Below are 19,603 nucleotides of genomic sequence, written 5' to 3'. Positions count from 1 at the left end.
CAAACAATGCCCATTAAATTCCTAATAAAGCTGTTTTTCTGTATCTATAATGAACCAACTGCAATTTTTACGCTGTTCAGTGGAAACATACCAGTTGTTATACAAAAGTTTTGTGTCTGAAGTGACTGAATATGTCCTGATGGAGAAAAAAAAAGTAAAAATGGCACCTCATGTTATCATATATTTGTTTATGCAAAGTTGATAGTTTTGGGTTAGCTGTGGAACTTGAAGAAGGGAGCACATCTTCAAACAAATCAAATATCTCTGACTTTCCACAATAATTTCTTCACTCCTTTGCTCAACAACTGTCTTACACTTTTCAAATTGGCGTTCTTCATTTCTTTAGGTGGCCCAGATAATCAGGTTCATTTTGAAGGTTACCAGGTCTCCAATCAGTGTATGGCCTTAGTGGGTGATGACTGCTTTCTGCCATGTAGAGATGCACCAGAACTGGGATACGTAAAGGAGTCTTCCAGTGAACAGTATGTTCCTGATGTTTTCTATAAGGTACCTAACCAACTCTTGGTGCTGTTGTGCATTATAAAATACAGGGTAAATACACTAGCTATTGTTGTTTTTCTGATATAAAACTAAACAGACATAGTTATTGTATTTACCCCTTATTTGTATATATATATATATAGTTTTTTTTGTTTACTATAGTTTTTACTATGTTACATATATGTTTTGCAAGTAAGAATTTTATTGTTCTGTTTCGGGGAATGTGAGGAACATTTGTCTGGCTATGAGAAGGGCCTTTATACCCAAAATATCCTTGATTTTTTAAATTTGAGGCTTTCTGTTTGACAATAAACTACCAATCACTTATCCTCTCCGTCAAGCCTATTTGTACCTCTATAGTTTTGCCTTTTTCCACCTTTGTTGATCCAGCTCCTGCTGAAACCCTTAGCCTTGGTTTTATTATCTCTAGACTATTTATTCCAATGCTTTCTAGGCCAACGGATAGAAATCTGTTTTATGGAAGAGAGAATTCATTTGAAGGAGACCAACATCCAACAATCCAAAAAAAACAAAGCGTTTGAGGAATCTGTGATCAGACAGCATTGGCGGTGGGAATGGAAAGATGATGTTTCTAGTTAGGATTCTTCTTCAGACTAGCCACCTGACATATCGTCTTGTCTATTCACTTCACAGATGTTCTTGCCCACTGTGTTCCTCCAGCACTTTATTTTGCTTAAGATTCCAGCATCTGCAGTCTCTTGTGTCTCCAAGAACCTATCTAATTCCTTTTTGATAACTACTGGTATATTTGAATCCATTGCTTTCTCTCTACCGGCTATCTATAGTTGCACTGTTAACAGTAATGTGTAGGAAGGAACTGCAGATGCTGGTTTAAAACGAAGATAGACTGGAGTAACTCAGTGGGACAGACAGCATCTTTGGAGAGAAGGAATGGGTGATGTTTCGGGTCGAGACCCATCTTCAAACTAGAGTCAGGGGAAATGGAAACAGGAGGTATAGATGGTGATGCCGAGAGATACAGAACAAATGAATGAATGATATGCAAAAGAGTAACGATGATAAAGGAAACAGGCCATTGTTAGCTGTTTGCTAGGTGCGAACAAGAGGCTGGTGCGACTTTGGGGGGAGGGATGGAGAGAGAGGGAATGCAGGGGTTACTTGAAGTTAGAGAAATCAATAGTCATACCATTGGGTTGTAAGCTGCCCTAGCGAAATATGAGATGCTGTTCCTCCAATTTGTGTTTAGCCTCACTCTGACAATGGAGGAGGCCTAGGACAGAAAGGTCACTGTGGGAATGGGAAGGGGAATTAAAGTGTTTGGCAACCGGGGGATGTCAGATTTCATCCCAGTCTAAGCTTTCCCATCACATACCTGTGCTATCACGAAAATAGTTTGTGTCTGCCAATGTTACATCATTCAACCTCTGCAACTTTGTGGCATAGAATCCTACCTATTCTGCTTTGTTTCAGACCTCCCCTGGGTTACTTCGGTAATCTTGAGATCATCCAAAAATGCTGCTCATGCCCAACTAATGTAATGTTCCCAATCACCTCGTGCTTGCTGACCTATAGTTACTTGGAGTTAACATTACCTCATTTTTCAAATTCTCCTCATTTCCAATGCTTTAACCTTCCATTTTTTACAAATTATCGCCCTTTAATCCCACAAGATATCTACATTCTCCCATTTCTGGTCACTTGAGCACTCCAGATTTAATCTTTACCATTGTAGCCATGATTCCTGTGGCCAAGCCTGCAACTCTAGAATTTCTTCCTGAAACAGCTGTGTTTGCCTAGTGAAGAAGGTCCCGATCCGAAACATTGCCGATCCATTCCCTCCACAGATGCTGCCTGACTTGCTGAGTTCCTCCAGCACTTTTGAGTTTTTCTCAAAATTCCAGCATCTGCAGTTCCTTTTGTTTGCTTCTGCCAATTATTTTGGTTTTAAGGAATGTTTCAAAGCATATTTCCCTGTCCAAGCATTATTGGTCCCATTATCACCTTGCGTGGCTTAGCTTCAAATTCTGGTGATATTCACTATGATGTGTTCACAACCTGTTCACAAAATTCTATGTAAGACTTGAGCTGTGACCTAATCAGTAATTTAAAAAAATGTTTAGCATTATCTTCTGCTTATACACTTTGCTTCTTTTTGATGAAGCCAGATATTTGTTTTCCTTTAAAGTTTTATTGACTTTCCTACTCTGATCATTGGTTTGTAAGTCTGAAATCATTGATTTCCTTCATGTGTAAACTTAAAAGCTTCTTTGTCATTCCTTCCAGTATCTCACTGCATACTTTGCATTAAATTTAATCTGCCACATATCTAATCATTTTACCACTGCCCTGCTCAAAGCTGCTGCAAACCGTGTCAGATTAATACATGATTGAATTTGCAGATAACTTTGCATTGATTTTAATTGTTTGAACAATATGTCCATGTAAATGTATACATAAATGATAACTTGTGGCATGTTGTAATAAATTAATTGATGGAGTGAATTATTTTTTTTTCTCACAGGACATAGACAAGTTTGGCAATGAAATTACACAGTTGGCACGGCCATTGCCAGTTGAGTACCTCATCATAGATGTAAGTGCGAGCTAAGGTACATTTCTAACGCTGAATTTGCTTGGTGCGTTACATCTGGGATACTGCAAGAAATGTAGAGAGATGGCTTAAGTTTACTAATGCTCATTTCGCCTCTACAGTCTACACTACTGCAACTGCATAAAGTAGTTAAAAGCTGATGTGCCTATATATACGAGTCATGTCCCAAAAAGATATCTAATTCTATTAAAGACATGATTTTTTTTAACAGTTCTGGCTGGTTAAATTGGCATGAGATGTGTAGATGTTGTCCATCATCCCACTCCTCTTCCCCTCATTTATGTCAGTAGCTGCAATACAAACTGGAATCAGGCCAAATACATGGAAGTAATCTATCTAAATCTTTTTACACAAGTGAAATTATGTTCACGCAATTATTAAAAAAGACTGTAAATTTATTTTAATTCGAACTGATACATTTTTCTTTTGCAATGCTCTTGTCAACCCATTTGAAAAATGGGTGTATGTTTTTCTTTCAAAGAATACTAAATATAACAGGCATGCGTTTCAGAGTGCAGATAAACTCTGGCATTCCTAGTGACAAGGTAGATTAAGTTAGCGTGTTACTGAGTCCTAAGACTAGGACGACAGTGCTTTCAGTTCCATGTGGTGCCAGATTAGATGTGTTCTGAAGGTGGACTGTTGGAAAGCACATTGCTTTATGGGGGGAGGGGGGATATTTGGCTGGTCCAGCAGAAGTTCCGGTTAGTGGTGAACCTCCAGAAAGTGAGGACTTAGTGATGATAATACCATTGAACATCAAGGCAAAGTCATTGGGTGGGAACAGAGCTTAGGGCAGGGTCCATAGACAGTAGCTTTGAACTTCCCAGTATTTATTTGAAGGAGGTTTCTGTGCATTTAACACTGGAGGAAGGGCAAGTAAATAGATAGTGGAAGGCTCAAGTGACATCTTAGTGAGGTAGAGCTAGGGATTGTCATCTTAGATTTAGCACTTGTTTCTATTCTGTTTATCAACTCCAGTTATTCAGCCATTATCTATTGAAAAATTAGTCTGGTGTTTAACTCTACATCCTAAGAACCTTTTGAGCTTGGTACCTAACAAATAATGTTTGTTAAGCAAATTTAATATCATAGCAGATGAACCTTAGAAAGTTTGCCACAGTTTGGGTAATTATTGTTGTTCAATGAAAATTATTATTTCTCATTTAACATATTGGGTGCTGCATTACAAAGTAGTAACCTTTCCATTGCTCTTCTTAAAGGCTTCTCTTCCCTGCGTTACTCATTTATCACATTTATTTGCCGTAAATATGGATTGTTTTCTGTCGATGTGCTTTCTCTTGAAGTTACAGAAGAAAAGGATTATGGTATGACAGCAGAGTTATTAAAACAGTAACCATTGCAAGGAACTACCTAGAAATCTGAATTAAACGTGAGGCAGCCCAGTATCTGTCAGTACATTGAAATGTTTAGGTTATAAAACTACCATTCAGGTGTAGAAAGTGCTATTTTGTATAACCAACAGTTGTCCCAATAGATGTTATAGTTCTATTTCCTGCATCATGTTTAAAAACTTTGGCACGTTTTTAAGTACATTTGGTTTTAAAACTGGACATTAATTGTGTTTAATGATATAAATTAAATTATAGTAATTACATCAATTGTTTTTCTTCTAGGTTAGTTTGTAGTGTAGCAGAAAATGCCATTGCCATTTTGTGCATTTTTTTAGGGTGCTGAATCTCGCCATCCTTGCTTCCCAATAGTGCAGACATTGATTTACAAAACTGTGTTCCTCCATCCAAATCACTGAAAATGATAACTTGACCATTGCTAGATTCTATTCAAGAACATTATCAAATGAAAGTGACTCCAAAGGGACAGGTGAAGAAATGCTTGACCTCAGAGGGAAATTTAAAAAGTGTCTTTAAAGGGGAAATGTTATGGCTTAGAATGTAGTCATCTCTTCTGGTGTTATCCTCCAGCAACTAAATCTATTGCTCTCCTAACCCCTCCATTGTTTTGTTGTAACACTGCTTGTTTGATATCCAGTTGTGCAATTTCCTCCATTTAATTATTGGAACAACTGGCTCTTTGGCTTCCATCCCAGTTTGTCAAATTTTACAGTTTTGATTAAAAAGTTATGGATCTGAAAAGTCAACTCCTTCCTTCTCTACACATGCTGTTTGACTTACCGAGTATCTGTTTTTATGTCATACTTTGCATTCAGCTGTTTTATACAACTAAGAATTTAACTGCTGACCCCAAATCTGCCAAAAGACCCAATAATCCCACCACTAAGCTTTGCCTGACTCAACCAGTCTGGAGGAACTGTCTCATGTTTTCTAATGTTTTCCTCCCCCCTTTGGTACTGTAATGATTTTGTATTTCAAAAATCTCCGTCACTGCTAATGATTGCTTTAATAACTATAGCCTTCCATTTCATCCATAATTAGCTCTCATGTCTTCAGCTGAACTGCTCTACAACTCTAGAATTCCTCTCTAAACCACTTCTGTTAACATGTTTCCAATTATTCTCAAAACTAACATTTGGTCAAACCTTTTGGTCGCTTTTTAATATTTCCGTTGTCTAATTATTCTGACGTATCTTGGGAGATTTTTCTATGTCATGAACATTATATTCACGCCATTTGTAATGTTTTATAGAAAGTATAGTTTATCCAAACCACTTAAAGGTTCACATAAAATGATTGATAAGTGAAAGTGTTCTCAAAGGAAAAAAGATAACTAAGTGCTGCACTCTGATGTTAAAATATAATTCATAATTCATAATTCAGCTTCAGAAAGGAAAAATAATAGAATGAACAATTGTAGGAACTGATAAAAAAATATTCTGACTAATGGACATAATTTCAGATATTAATGTCTTTCCTCTTAACAGATGATTTGAATACCGTTTGTTTTCCAGAATTTTTTACTTTTATAAACCTTTTTAACTGATTATATAACCATTCCTTTGAACATAGATTCCCACAACTTTTCCAAAGGATCCTGTTTACACTTTTGCTTCATCTCCACAACCGTTCCCTGTTGTGAACAGGGACGTTGTTGGAGAGACGCAGGTAAATGTTCCCTCCAATTTTTTTAATGAATGTTTCAGTAACTGTTGCTCTGATTCTTTTTATTGCTTTGCACTAAATGTTCATTTATTTTCGGTAGGATTTTCACACCCTGTCCTCCTACTTGGCACAGAATCAATCAACTGTTTTTCTTGATGTCATCTCAGATTTCCACCTGCTTCTCTTCCTGGTTACCAATGATGTTATGCCACTCAGGGTGAGTATCGCTGAAGAGGGCTGTATGAGGCATTGATATAACAGCAACAAAATTACAGTGTTTAAAAGCTTCAGATATTTGTTTAAGTTCCTTGCAAAGAATGCCAATGGTCACACCAAATGATTTTTTTTAAGTCTGAAATAATAACAAAAAATGCAACATCAGGTGGCATCCAGACTGCAGATGCTGGTTTATACCGAAGATAGGCACAAAGTGCTGGCATCTCTGGAGAAAAAGGATCTGTCCTGACCCGAAACGTTACAGATCCTTTTTCCCCAGAGATGCTGCCTGACCCACTGACTTACTCCAGCACTTTGTATCTATCTTTAGTGTTGCTTATTGGTGAGCAAGAGCTGCTTTGTAGCACTGTAGATGACGCCTACCATCTATGATGAAGCTTTGATTGGTGAGGTCAAATTTCTTCTCTTGAACTACGCATACCAAGATAATTCCTCGCCACATTGGGTGTATGTATGCCTTTGTAGTATCTGAACAGGAACCGCTATTTTGCATGATTAAAATTTATTGAGAAAATCTTGGAAGTCATGTAAATAGAGGGTTATCGGTAAAATGGTCTCCTATATCCAGAATGTGGTTATCAGTTTTTGTATTGCGTCTCTTCTGAAAATGAAATCATTCGTGGAATAAAAGGTGCCATTGAACAGGTAAAATAATTACTACCAATGTGTAATTCACTCATACTCAAAGATGGCTGGTTGCCACTTTGGTTGACATTAGTAAACCAGGCATGTTTTTTAATGGAACTCCAGTATTTCATGGTCAAACGCTTTGAGACTAGGTTTTGATTCCAAATATATTTCATTGCTTGAAATTCATCAATTGCCATGGGATTTTAAATCAATGTCTCCAGATCACTTGCACAGGCCTCTGGATTCTAGACCAGCAATTTAACACTGCATTGCCCAACCAAGTTCCTCCTAACACAAACAAATGCATTCTCTTTACTATTTGTCTCTAAAAATCAAAACTTTAATGGTAATTTTTGATGTTTGTAGCCTTGAGTTTTAGTCATTACCTATCGGTTATATTTCTTAACTTTTGGCATTATTTATGTAAATGATGGATGCAGGACTGAAGTGCATAATAAAGTCGGCCATGATCGTTATAAATTTAGTCTTAGAGATACAGCGCAGGAACAGGCCCTTCGGCCTACTGAGTCCATGCTGACCAACTATCCCCATCCACTAACACAATTCTACATACTAGTGACAATTTACAATTTTAATCCAAGCCAATTAACCTACAAACCTGTACGACTTTGGAGTGTGGGAGGAAACCAGAGCACCCGGAGAAAACCCACGTGGTCACAGGAAGAACGTACAAACTCTGTACAGTTATCACCTGTAGTCAGGATGGAACCTGGGTCTCTGGCGCTGCAAGACAACAACTCTACCGCTGCACCACTCCTTGAGTGCCGCAGGTTTTATAACATTTTTGCTTTAGCACTTAATCTCATCTAATGTTTAGACAAGGAATACAAAATTTAATGAATTGACAAACTATGCAAAGCTATGTTTTCTGCAATGGACAGATCCATTCTGGGTTTAAAAAATTCTCTTTACAAATTGGGAATAATAACATTTTAGAGTATTGGTACTTAACCAATCAGAATATTGATTATTTTGACTTGGACATTAATAGCTTAGTTCCGAATAAATATTTAAATAATTATTGTTCACAATGTTTTGTACTTTTTGTAATGTGAAAACTGGCTTACTAAATGGAATATATATTTTAGTTCCAGTGCTGGTGGTCTGAAGTGCAATTATCTAAACATCAAGACGGGTTGTGCTCCAGAGCTTGAGTACATCTATATACTGTTGATTTTGACAGAATGTCAGAGACTTGGAGCTGCTATTTTCTGCTTTATCGTCCTTCTGCTTCTTTGGCTTGATTATTTTAACTCCTCCCCCACCAACACACCAGTTCCCACTTGAGTTTATTGTAAAGTCTCATCTCCTTTGTTTTTTTAAAAAAATCCACGATTTAGAGCAGCAGATCTGAATGGTAGTCATTTTGGAAGTAAAACTTGCCTTCAAAGGGTTATTTAAAATTATTTATGAGCCAACTGCATTCAATTGATGGTATTATAAATGTCCCCTTTCACCATGTGGCCAACAGCATCGACTAAAATTTGCATCAAATATTTTCAGGCCTGCATAATCTCTGTTTTGTATCCTTAACAGGATAGTATCAACTTGCTGTTGGAAGCAGTGAAAACACGGAATGAGGAACTTGCCCAGACCTGGAAGAGATCAGAACAGTGGGCTACTATTGAACAGCTCTGCAGTAAGACAGATAAGGGGGGGATGGGTAGATTAAACAGTAATTGCAGAAATGTGTAAATTGTTGAACAATTCTGTTTCACATGTTAGCTCATTGATAATACTCTGAGGTAATAACCAAGAGTTGTACTCTGGAATATATGTGTACATGCAGTATCTGTGGAGAATGTGTGTGTGTACATCCAGTATCTGGAATCATGATATAGAATGTGAATTTCTTGCACTTTCTCAGTAACATTGAGCTTTGAGTTGCATTGATTTAAAAGCAGACAATTACGTTTTAGATGAAAAGTGTGTGGCAACAATGAGATGGATTTTTGAGATGGATTTTTTGTTAAGGGCCCTTCACTAGTGAGTTTAGAGAGTGAGTAGACTGGGTCAGCTGTGTTCTGCCTTTAATTGTTCATGTATTTTTCAAAGTCTGATCTCAGTTGGAGCACTTGAGATAGGAGCCAGGTAAATGCTCAATTACCACTGACCCTGTATTTCTGGAGCACTAGATCCAACCAAGTAGGAACGTGTTTCCCCCTAATCCACTTAAGAGATCTGGGGTGGAGATCTGAACCTGATTATTGGCAGCTAAAGTAAGATGCCGAAAGATTCCTGACATCTTTGGAACGAGATCTCGCGAAAGAATCAATTCCTTCAGGACACAATGACCCGTAAAAATGAACAGTGCAATGTTTACGATAGCTGGCTCGGACGTTAGAAATGTGCATCGCCAAAAGGAAGATTTGAAATTGAATTCAATAGGTGTTGCGTTTGCAGGCTACTGCCAGAAAGGAATTGCTGTGAAAATTGGTTCGATGTTCAGAGTGGTGAACTTGCCCAGTCTGGCAAAGATTGCTGCAAATCCATATTACATGGCGCATTCTCGATATGCACTTGGTTAGACTATTCGCTGAACATAAAATTAATTGCTCCTAATTGTCGGCCAGGCCAGGGAAAACAGTTTCTGTGATGTAGGAAAGAACTGCAGATGCTGGTTTAAATCAAAGATAGACACAAAATGCTGGAGTAACTCAGCAGGACAGGCAGCATATCTGGAGAGAAGGAATGGGTGATGTTTCTGAAGAAGGGTATTCGACCCAAAATGTCACCCATTCCTTCTCTCCAGAGATGCTGCCTGTCCCGCTGAGTTACTCCAGCATCTTGTGTCTACCTGTTTCTGCGATGTGTGGTGTGACATCTCAAACCCCGTTGCAGCCATTGAAATACTTTTAAAAGTGAATCAAAAAAGAAATTGATCAATGTTAGCAGGCTCGGCAGCATCTGCGGACAGGAAAACATCTCAGGTTGAAGAACCTTCCATGGATCTGGGAAAGTGAGAAAATAAGTCACTTTTAAAGTGTAATCCATGTTGTAATGTAGCCACATTTAGTGGCCACAAGTAAACATCGTTTCATCAAAATGATTTTTTTTAAAGGTGCAGGTTAAATTGGTAAATGAGCCATCTTTCATTTTCTTTTCCCCAAAGTATTTTTCTTTATGGGTTTTATCCCAGTTTAGTTGAGTTTATTGTCACGTGTACTGAGGTACAGTGAAAAGTTTTTTGCTGCGTGCTATCCATTGAGCAGAAAGACAAAACATGATTACAATCGAGCCATTTATAGTGTATAGATGCATGATAAGGGAATAACGTTTTGTGCAAGGTTAAAGCCAGCAAAGTCCGATATATCGTGACCAATTAATCTACAAGCATGCCTATGGATGTAGGAGGAAATACTGGATAACAGAGAAAATCCAGATGAAGACCATAAGTTCCACATGGACAGCACCCATGTGAGCTGGATGAGTCTCGGACCTGGAACTTAGCAAAAACTGCTGTGCCATCCATCACTAACATCCCAAAGCACTGACATTGGGAGCATTTATGTGCCTCTGACTTTGTCTTCGGCTTAGGCTTTATTTGATATAAATAGTTTTATGCTAACTGCAACAACGCACATACATTGTCATTGAATCATACAGCTTAGAAACAGGCCCTTTAGCCCAACTTGCCCATGCTGACCAACATGCCCCATCTGCACTAGTTCCACCTGCTTGCATTTGACATATATCCCTCTAAATCTATCTTAACCTTGTACCTGCCTAAACGTTGCTCAAACATTGTGGTAGTACATGGCTCAACTTCTTCCACCGGCAGCTCGTTCCATACACCCACCACCCTTTGTGGAGGAAAAAAAAAGTTATTCCCTCAGGTTCATATTAAATTCTTCTCCCCTCACCTTAAACCTCAAGGCCTCTGGTTCTTGATTGCCCTACTCTGGGAAAAAGACTGTACATTTACCCAATCTATTCCCCTCATGATTTTGTACGCCTCTATAAGATCACCCTTCATCCTCCTGCGCTCCAAGGAAGAATATCCTTGCCTGCTCAACCTCTCCCTATAGCTCAGACCCTCTAGTCCTGGCAACATCCTCATATATCTTCTCTGCCCCGTTTCCAGCTTGACAATATCTTTCCTATAACATGGTGACCAGAACTGAACACAATACTCTAAATGTGGCCTACCAATGTCTTGTATAACTCCCAACTTCTATACTTAATATGTGTAGGAAGGAACTGCAGATGCTGGTTTGAAGAAGTTGTCTCGACCTGAAACATCACCTATTCCTTTTCTCCAGAGATGCTGCTTGACCCACCGAGTTTCTCCAACATTTTGTGTCTACCCAATACTGCGACTGATGAAGGCCAATGTGCTAAAAGCCTTTTTGACCACCCTATCTACCTGTGATGCCACTTTCAAGGAACTATGTACTTGCAATTGTATATGCATTGTTCTTTTTCTCTTCTGTGGTCCACTTGCTAATAGGTTTTCGCTCTGTTTGCAGGTACAGTGGGTGTACAAGCGCCCAGTGCTTCTGAATTTGATGCATTGGGAGGATCCCAGCAATCTACTCCTACGGCTATGTGGTCCTGTAGACACTGCACCTTTATGAACCAGCCAGGCACTGATCAATGTGAAATGTGCAATCTCCCCAGAACCTAACCAGCAGCAAGTAAAGCCTAATCTTGCCCTACCATTTGACCCTTTTCCAATATGGTAAGACAACAAGCTGGCTACCAGGACACTTTGGATCCAGCAAGGAAACTCTACAAGCGAAATTGTACTCTTGAGATCTGCCTGGACTTTATTAATAGATATTAAAAGGAAATGATTGCTAAATACAACTTTCACTTATTTTCTTCTGCATTTTCGTTGAATGGTTTATGAAACTGTCACTTAGTACAAAAAAAATCTTAAAAGTCTTGAAAGACACTTGTCAAGTTTATTACATGAAGTTTGGAGCGTAAATCTTAAACCCCAGCCTGGAGGGGTGACAGCTGGTAAATGTTAGATTCACTAAGAAAATCCAAAGCAGTCAATATCACAAGTACTTTTCCACACTGCAAACTTAACATTCACCTGGAAAATTCCAAATTTATTTTTGCTTTTTGCTATGTCCAATGTTGATGGTGATACATTATTGCAGACTGAAGATACAGACCAATGAATGACACTGCAGTGTTTATTTGGAGGGATTTAAACACTTGAGATAGTTACTTGAGAACTGTTACTTATTTGGCTAATCCATTACACAGCTTTGAAAAGAGTATCACCTCATTGATGGTCTTAAAACTGTTCAATTGAATGTTAACATTTTGGCACTGAGGTAATCTCTGTTTGGTGTGTGCATGAAAAGTTAGGCCAACCTGAAATCCATTATTAATCAATCTTTTTTTCCCCTCAACAAATGAACCGTGATCTGAAAATATGCATGGAGTTAAATATACAGTGCCCTCCATAATGTTTGGGACAAAGACCCATCATTTATTTATTTGCCTCTGTATTCCACAATTTGAGATTTGTAATAGAAAAAGTCACATGTGGTTAAAGTGCACATTGTCAGATTTTAATAAAGACCATTTTTATACATTTTGGTTTCACCATGTAGAAATTAAAGCAGTGTTTATACATAGTTCCTCCCATTTCAGGGCACCATAATGTTTGGGACACAGCAATGTCATGTAAATGAAAGTAGTTATGTTTAGTATTTTGTTGCATATCCTTTGCATGCAATGACTGCTTGAAGTCTGCAATTCATGAACATCACCAGGTGCTGGTGTCTTCTCTGGTGATGCTCTGCCAGGCCTGTATTGCAGCCATCTTTAGCTTATGCTTGTTTTGGCGGCTAGTCCCCTTCAGTTTTCTCTTCAGCATAAAAAGGCATACTCAATTAGGTTCAGATCAGGTGATTGAATTGGCCACTCAAGAATTGACCACTTTTTAGCTTTGAAAAACTCCTTTGTTGCTTTAGCAATATGTTTGGGATCTTTGTCTTGCTGTAGAATGAACCACCGGCTAATGTTTTGAGACATTTGTTTGAACTTGAGCAGACAGGGTGTGTCTATACACTTCAGAATTCATAATGCTACTACCATCAGCAGTTGCATCATCAATGAAGATGTGAGCCAGTTACCTTCAGCAGCCATACATGCCCAGGCTATAACACCCCCTCCACCATGTTTCACAGATGAGGTGGTATGCTTTGGATCTTAGGCAGTTCTTTCTCTCGTCCATACTTTACCCTTGCCATCACTCTGATAAGTTAATCTTCATCTCATCTGTCCACAAGACCTTTTTCCAGAACTGTGGTTGCTCTTTTAAGTACTTCTTGGCAAACTGTAACCAGGCCATCCTATTTTTGCAGCTAACCAGTGGTTTGCATCTTGCAGTATTGCCTCTGTATTTCTGTTCATGGTCTTCTGCGGAGAGTGGTCATTGATAAATCCACACCTGACCCCTGAAGATTGTTTCTGATCTGTCAGACAGGTTTTTTTTTTTTTCTTTATTATAGAGAGAATTCTTCTGTTATCAGCTGTGGAGGTCTTCCTTGGCCTGCCAGTCCCTTTGCGATTAGTGCTCTCTTTCTTGATTTTGGTAAGCCTGAGGTTTGGCTGATGTCTCTCTAACAGTTTTATTCTTGTTTTAGTCTCATAATGGCCTCTTTGACTTTCATTGGCAAAACCTTTGTCCTCGTGTTGATAAACAGCAATAAAAGTTTCCAAAGATGATGGAAAGACTCGGTGCTGAGAGCTCTGATACCTGCATTAAGGAGCCATTTAAACACACCTGAGCATTTACAAACACCGATGAAGCCATGTGTCCCAAACATTATGGTCCCCTGAAATGGGGGGACTATGTATAAACACAGCTGTAAATTCTAAATGGTGAAGCCAAAATGTTTAAAAATACCCTTTAATAAAATCTGACAATGTGCACTTTAGCCACATGTGATTTTTTTCTATTACAAATCTCAAATTATGGAGTACAGAGGCAAATAAATAAATGATGGGTCTTTTATCCCAAACATTATGGAGGGCACTGTAATTCAGTGGATTAGAGCCTATGGAGGGGAGTTATTTATAGATGGCAAATCATTATATGATGTACAAAACATGAATTTAAACTTTTGGCCAGTTGCCTATTGTACTACCACTATTATTCCGTGTTGGGGAAATATCCTGAGGAATTGTTAGGATGTAATTAAAGGTTTAAAAAAGAACTTCAAACATCATTTGTCATTAGTATGTGGATTAGAAACTGGTACAGATGGATCATTACAGGCTTAAAAAATATTTGTATGATTCATTTCCCAAGCCTGGCTTTATAAATGATCATCGGTGCTTGCATTGTTTTAACTAATGGGTTGACTAAGGAGACTTTTTTTTTAAACTGCACTATGAGCCAACACTTCATTTCATTTATTCTTTGAACTGTGAACATAGAACAGTATTGCACGAACACACCCTTTAGCCCACAAAGTTTGTGCTGAACATCATGCCAACTCATTCTCCTGTGCCTGCATATGATCTCTATCCCTCCAATCCCTGCATATCCATGCGCTTGTCCAAAAGCTGCTTAATGCCATTATTGTATCTACTTCTCTATCACCACCCTAAGAGTGCGATCGAGGCACCCATTACTCTGTTTATAAATAAAATTTTGCCTTGCGCATCTCCTTTTAAACTTTCCCCCTCTGATCTTAAAGATGTGCCTTCTAGTATTTGACATTTCCACCCAGGAGGAAAAAAATGTGATTGTCTACTCTATTCATGCCCCCCTTTAATTTTATATAGTTCTGTTGGCCCTAAACCTCAAACCATGTTTGTCCTCCTCTACATATAGCTAATACCCTCTAATCTAGGCAGCATTCTGGTGAACAAATATAAAAACAATTCCCAAAGTTTTCTGTTTGGTCTACTCGCTTCAGTGCTCATGCAGTATACACTAATCTGGAAGTTTTTGTTTAATTTCTGTCTGAAAAAGGGCCCCTACCTGAAACATCACCTATCATGTATTCCCGAGATGCTGCCTGACCAGTTGAGTTATTCCAGCACTCTGTATCTTTGATTTTATTTAAAGTGGGGCGAATCATATTGTCCACCCCAGTTAGGGTGGAATGATGAATAATAACTCTTGATTTCTGGCAAAATATATTGTTTACTCAGAAGCTTGTAACAGTTATGTGTTCCTGGCAGACTTAATAGTGCAATTTAATTTAAAATACATTAACATTTGCTTCTAGATATTTTGGCTATCTCAAGTTCCACTCTAATGTTAATTGGAATTCCTTCTGTACTTCCCAATGTCAGTTCAGACCTGTGAGAAAACGCAATGTAGTTTTTAGAGTATATTGGGAAACAATCTGGGCTGTGCTGCCACAAGATGGAAAATTTAACATGAGGAAAGATTTTACAAGAACTGAGATGAGTGCTTGAGTTTTGTGAGAATTTCTTACTTGTGAGCAGAGGAAGCATTTGAACATGAAGTTGGGGTCAGTGGTTTGCGTATCCTGTTATCAATAACTTCAAGTTAAGCACATTTGCTGAAGATAGACACAAAGTGCTGGAGTAACTCAGTGGGTCAGGCAGCTTCACTGTCTGAAAAGGGTGGGTGACGTTTCTGGTCGGAGCCCTCCTTCAGACTGAGTCTGTAGTGATTGTCTATTGTCTATTAGATAGAGCTCTTAAGGATAGCGGAGTCAGGGGGTATGGGGAGAAGGCAGGGACGGGGTACTGATTGAGAATGATCAGCCATGATCACATTGAATGATCAGCCATGATCACTCGAAGGGCCGAATGGCCTCCTCCTGCACCTATTGTTTATTGATTGGGAAGATATTCATTTTGCTTGGTTGCCCAGGATTCTGATCTCAAAATACATAGAATGATGCAAGAACAAATTTAAATGTATCTAGGAAATGTAGCAGTCACTATAAGCATTTTCTAAACCAAATCTGACACTACTAGGTTTAAACTATACGCAATGTCAAATTAAGGCTCCAAGCAGAGAAACAAAGTGCCGGAGTAAGACTCCAAGCAGAGAAACAAAGTGCTGGAGTAACTCTGGGTCAAGCACTCAGAAGGGTCCTTACTCGAAATGCCACCTATCCTTTTTCTCCAGAGATGCTTTGTGTCGATCTTTGGTATAAACCAACATCTTTTCTACACATAAGCTCAATTACTTATACGGGAATAACAATGAGATAAAACTGCAAACGAAAAAGACTTTTAAAACAAACAAGTTAAAGACCAGGTAGTTGGACAGGAGGTGTGCTTGCACCTTATGTTTTAATGTTTGCCTTGTTCAGATATCTTGGAGAGAAATGTGTGGTTCTGTGTTCACAGGTTCCACTTAATGAGAAGATAAAGCGCTCATTTAGCATTGTAATAAGGAAACGATAATTCTGTTTAGTGAAACTGAAGTGTTTCAACCCTTTCCATGGTAAGTCGAACAGTACAGCACAGGAATGGCTTTTTGGCCTACATTGTCCATTCTGAACATGATGCCAAGTTAGACTAATCTGCTCAACCTGCACGTGATCCAAATTCCTCCGTTGTGCATATCTAAAAACCTCTTAAATGCCACTTTCATATCTGCCTTCACCACCCCGAGCATTACTTTCCAAGCACCCATCTCAGCTCCTTTAAAGCATCCACTTGCTGTTAGCTTCACGCATGTCTTACTTACCCAATCTTAATGGGATTTTGTAATATACATAATTAGAAAATAAGGTTCTATTGCACATCCATATATTCACAAGCTTTACATTACACCTCAAATATCTCTGCAGGCCAGAAATACGTTGTACTTATGACTAGCTCATAAAAACTGATATATTTGAACATAGATATGTATGAAAAGTTTCCAGAGGGCATGTTGCTCATCCACTTCATTATATTTTAATATTTCTCCACTTGAATATTCTTTTACACTTCATTATTCCTCCAGCATTTTGACTTTGCTCAAGATTCCAGCATCTACCGGGTCTTTATTATAAAAATCTATTTCTATTTGAAGTTATTTTATGCATTATTCAGTTGAACAATTAATGTAATTTTACTCAACCTTACTGGGGGAATCAGTCCATATTAATAGATTTAAACCAACTTTGGAATGAAAATGACTAGAGACCATGTCCCGATATGTCACATTTGTGACAAATCATACAAAATGTACATTCTGCTAAACTTACCTATTTCATTCTGAAGAAGGGTCTCGACCCAAAACGTCACCTATTCCTTTTCTCAGGAGATGCTGCCTGACCCGTTGAGTTTCTCCAGCCTTTTGTGTCTTACCTATTGCATCTTACCCTATAATTAACTTCCTTTCTTACAAATTTTGCAATGGCTTTCACTTCAGTCCCAGTGGTCCAGATTACTCACTTCCCCTTGGATTTTTCCTTCCCCTTTCCCTGTATTTGCTGCATAACTCTATCATAGGTTGGCATTGCCAACATATTTGTCACTGAATAACTTTGGAGCCTATAACAATATTACAGCAGAGTTGATTGCACAATGCAGGCTTAAATATTTATTTTCTCATCGCAAGTATGGCATGTTTGACCCAAAAATACCTTGAGAAGCTCTTGCCTGGAAGATCAGTCTTGGAAGGATACACATGGATAATTTGTTAAATATGTTATAATTTACCACCATCTCCTGAAGGATTATCTGTCCAATTCTCCCACTGAAAGGCACGCATGGAGGTGAGAACTTTCAATGCCACAAGCCAAGAGTACAAGATGGAATTTTGCCATTAAACCATTAGGAACACTTGACAGTGCAAGAACTAACAACTACTTCTTTACTCTGTTTCCACACACGACTGTGCAGCCAAGTACAAAACCAATTCAATCTACAAATTGTGGACGCAGCCCAGACAAGTCAACCTCCCCTTCCACTGACTCCATTTTCACCTCAAGCTGCCTAAGCAATGTCACCAGCATAATCAAGGATGAGTCTCATCCCAGTCACTCCCTCTTTCCTCTTCCCATCAGGCAAGATGTATAGAAGTTTGAAAACGCACACCTCCAGATTCAGGGACAGTTTCTTCCCAGCTGTTGTCAGGCAACTGAACCATCGTGCCAACAACTAGAGAGCAGTCGTGAGCTGCTATCTACCTCATTGGAGACCCTCGGACTTCTTAATTTGGACTTTACTGCACTTTTCTCTTGCACAAAGCGTTATTCCCTTTATCATGTATCTGTACACTGTGGCTGGTTCGATTGTATCATATATTGTCTTTCTGCTGACTGTATATCAAGGGAGAAGGCAGGAACGGGGTACTGATTGTGAACAATCAGCCATGTTCACAGTGAATGGCGGTGTTGGCTCGGATGGCCTACTCCTGCATCTATTGACTATTCGGGGCAACCTCAACAAGGTTGGATTGCAGAGAGTTAGGTAATTAAAATTTTGAAGATGCAAAATAAAGTGTTAAGTAACTTAATTCGAAGCATAAAATCCTCTGACATTGGATACTGAAGTGAATGTTGGCACAAAGTCTGACTTTGATTCCAGGCATAGTCAAAGTGTTGCCTGAAGTTGTGACTTTTGCAGTGGCTGAATGAAAACATTAAGAGATAGATCCTATGTGATGTTGCCCTGTTTTTATTGAGCCTTAGACTACCAAAAAGTCAAAGAAAGAAAGAACTTGAAAAAGCATATTTCATGATCTCAGAACATCCAAGGCAGTTAGTTTACTGTCTATGAGGACATTTTAAGTGTGGACATCCATTGGAGATCCTACAAACAATAATGACTAGAAGCAAACTACTTTTTATATTGTTTTTATGCCAGGAAGTAAAGGGTTATTGCAGCTTTGGTGAGAATCCTCTGACATTCTTCCACAACACGCTGCAAATAGAAAAAGAAAACCAATAATATATGATTTTTGTTTAAACTCATGGTGCTGATAATTGGCAGCATTTTACTTGGAAACTATGAAAATGCAGTGCAGAAACTCAGAGCAGAGTAACGTCAAGGGTAGTGCCATCTGATTTTAGTCTTTAGGTTTGATCAGCTGCACAGTAGCGCAGCAGTAGAGACCCATATGGGGTTTTCTCTGGGTACTCCACACTGAGACGTACAGGTTTGTAGGTTAATTGGCTCAGGTAAAATTGTAAGTTGTCCCTAGTGTGTGGGATAGTGCTAGTGTACGGGGTGATCGCTGGTCGGCACAGACCCAGTGAGCCGAATGACGTATTTCTATGCTGTATCTCAAAAGTCTAAAGTAAAGCTGATTCAATTGTGAGATTCTCTAAAGATTGCGAGTTTATTATCTGATTAGAATGGGTACATGAACTGTACAGACATTAATAAAGAAGAAATGGAGCATTGTTGGAGGTGTGGTCACAAGACTGGATGCTGGAATCTATTTGTTGCAAGTATTTCTGATTAATGAGCATTTATTCTCCACCCATTACATGGTACTTATTAGTCACAATCTAATGTTCCTTCCTGTTTTGTCCATAACACAGTTGTGTTGACGATTCTGCTTATTGTTCATGTGGTTTCACTTTTTTTAAAGTCTTGCAATTTAATAATCTCCACCTCAAAGTATGTTTTTGCCTCTCCAAAGAGAAACATCTGGTAGACAGCCATGTGTTCCTATGAAAAT

The 19,603-nt window shown here is 38.6% G+C and overlaps 1 protein-coding gene across 1 annotated transcript in view; it reads left to right on the top strand.

Moving 5' to 3' along the window:
- Window positions 1-11,849, top strand: part of nploc4 (NPL4 homolog, ubiquitin recognition factor) — a 47,632-nt gene extending 35,783 nt beyond the window's left edge. Inside the window, exons 12-17 of the mRNA XM_078401280.1 lie at window positions 347-507; window positions 3,005-3,076; window positions 6,040-6,135; window positions 6,233-6,349; window positions 8,557-8,659; window positions 11,490-11,849. Coding sequence (XP_078257406.1) covers window positions 347-507; window positions 3,005-3,076; window positions 6,040-6,135; window positions 6,233-6,349; window positions 8,557-8,659; window positions 11,490-11,647 — 707 coding nt within the window. The 3' untranslated portion in view covers window positions 11,648-11,849. The remainder of the gene's footprint in view (window positions 1-346; window positions 508-3,004; window positions 3,077-6,039; window positions 6,136-6,232; window positions 6,350-8,556; window positions 8,660-11,489) is intronic.
- Window positions 11,850-19,603: the final 7,754 nt, after the last annotated feature.

The sequence above is a fragment of the Rhinoraja longicauda genome, chromosome 6, assembly GCF_053455715.1.
Source record: "Rhinoraja longicauda isolate Sanriku21f chromosome 6, sRhiLon1.1, whole genome shotgun sequence".
Taxonomy (NCBI): Eukaryota; Metazoa; Chordata; class Chondrichthyes; order Rajiformes; family Arhynchobatidae; genus Rhinoraja; species Rhinoraja longicauda.
This window is presented reverse-complemented; position numbering and strand designations above follow the sequence as displayed.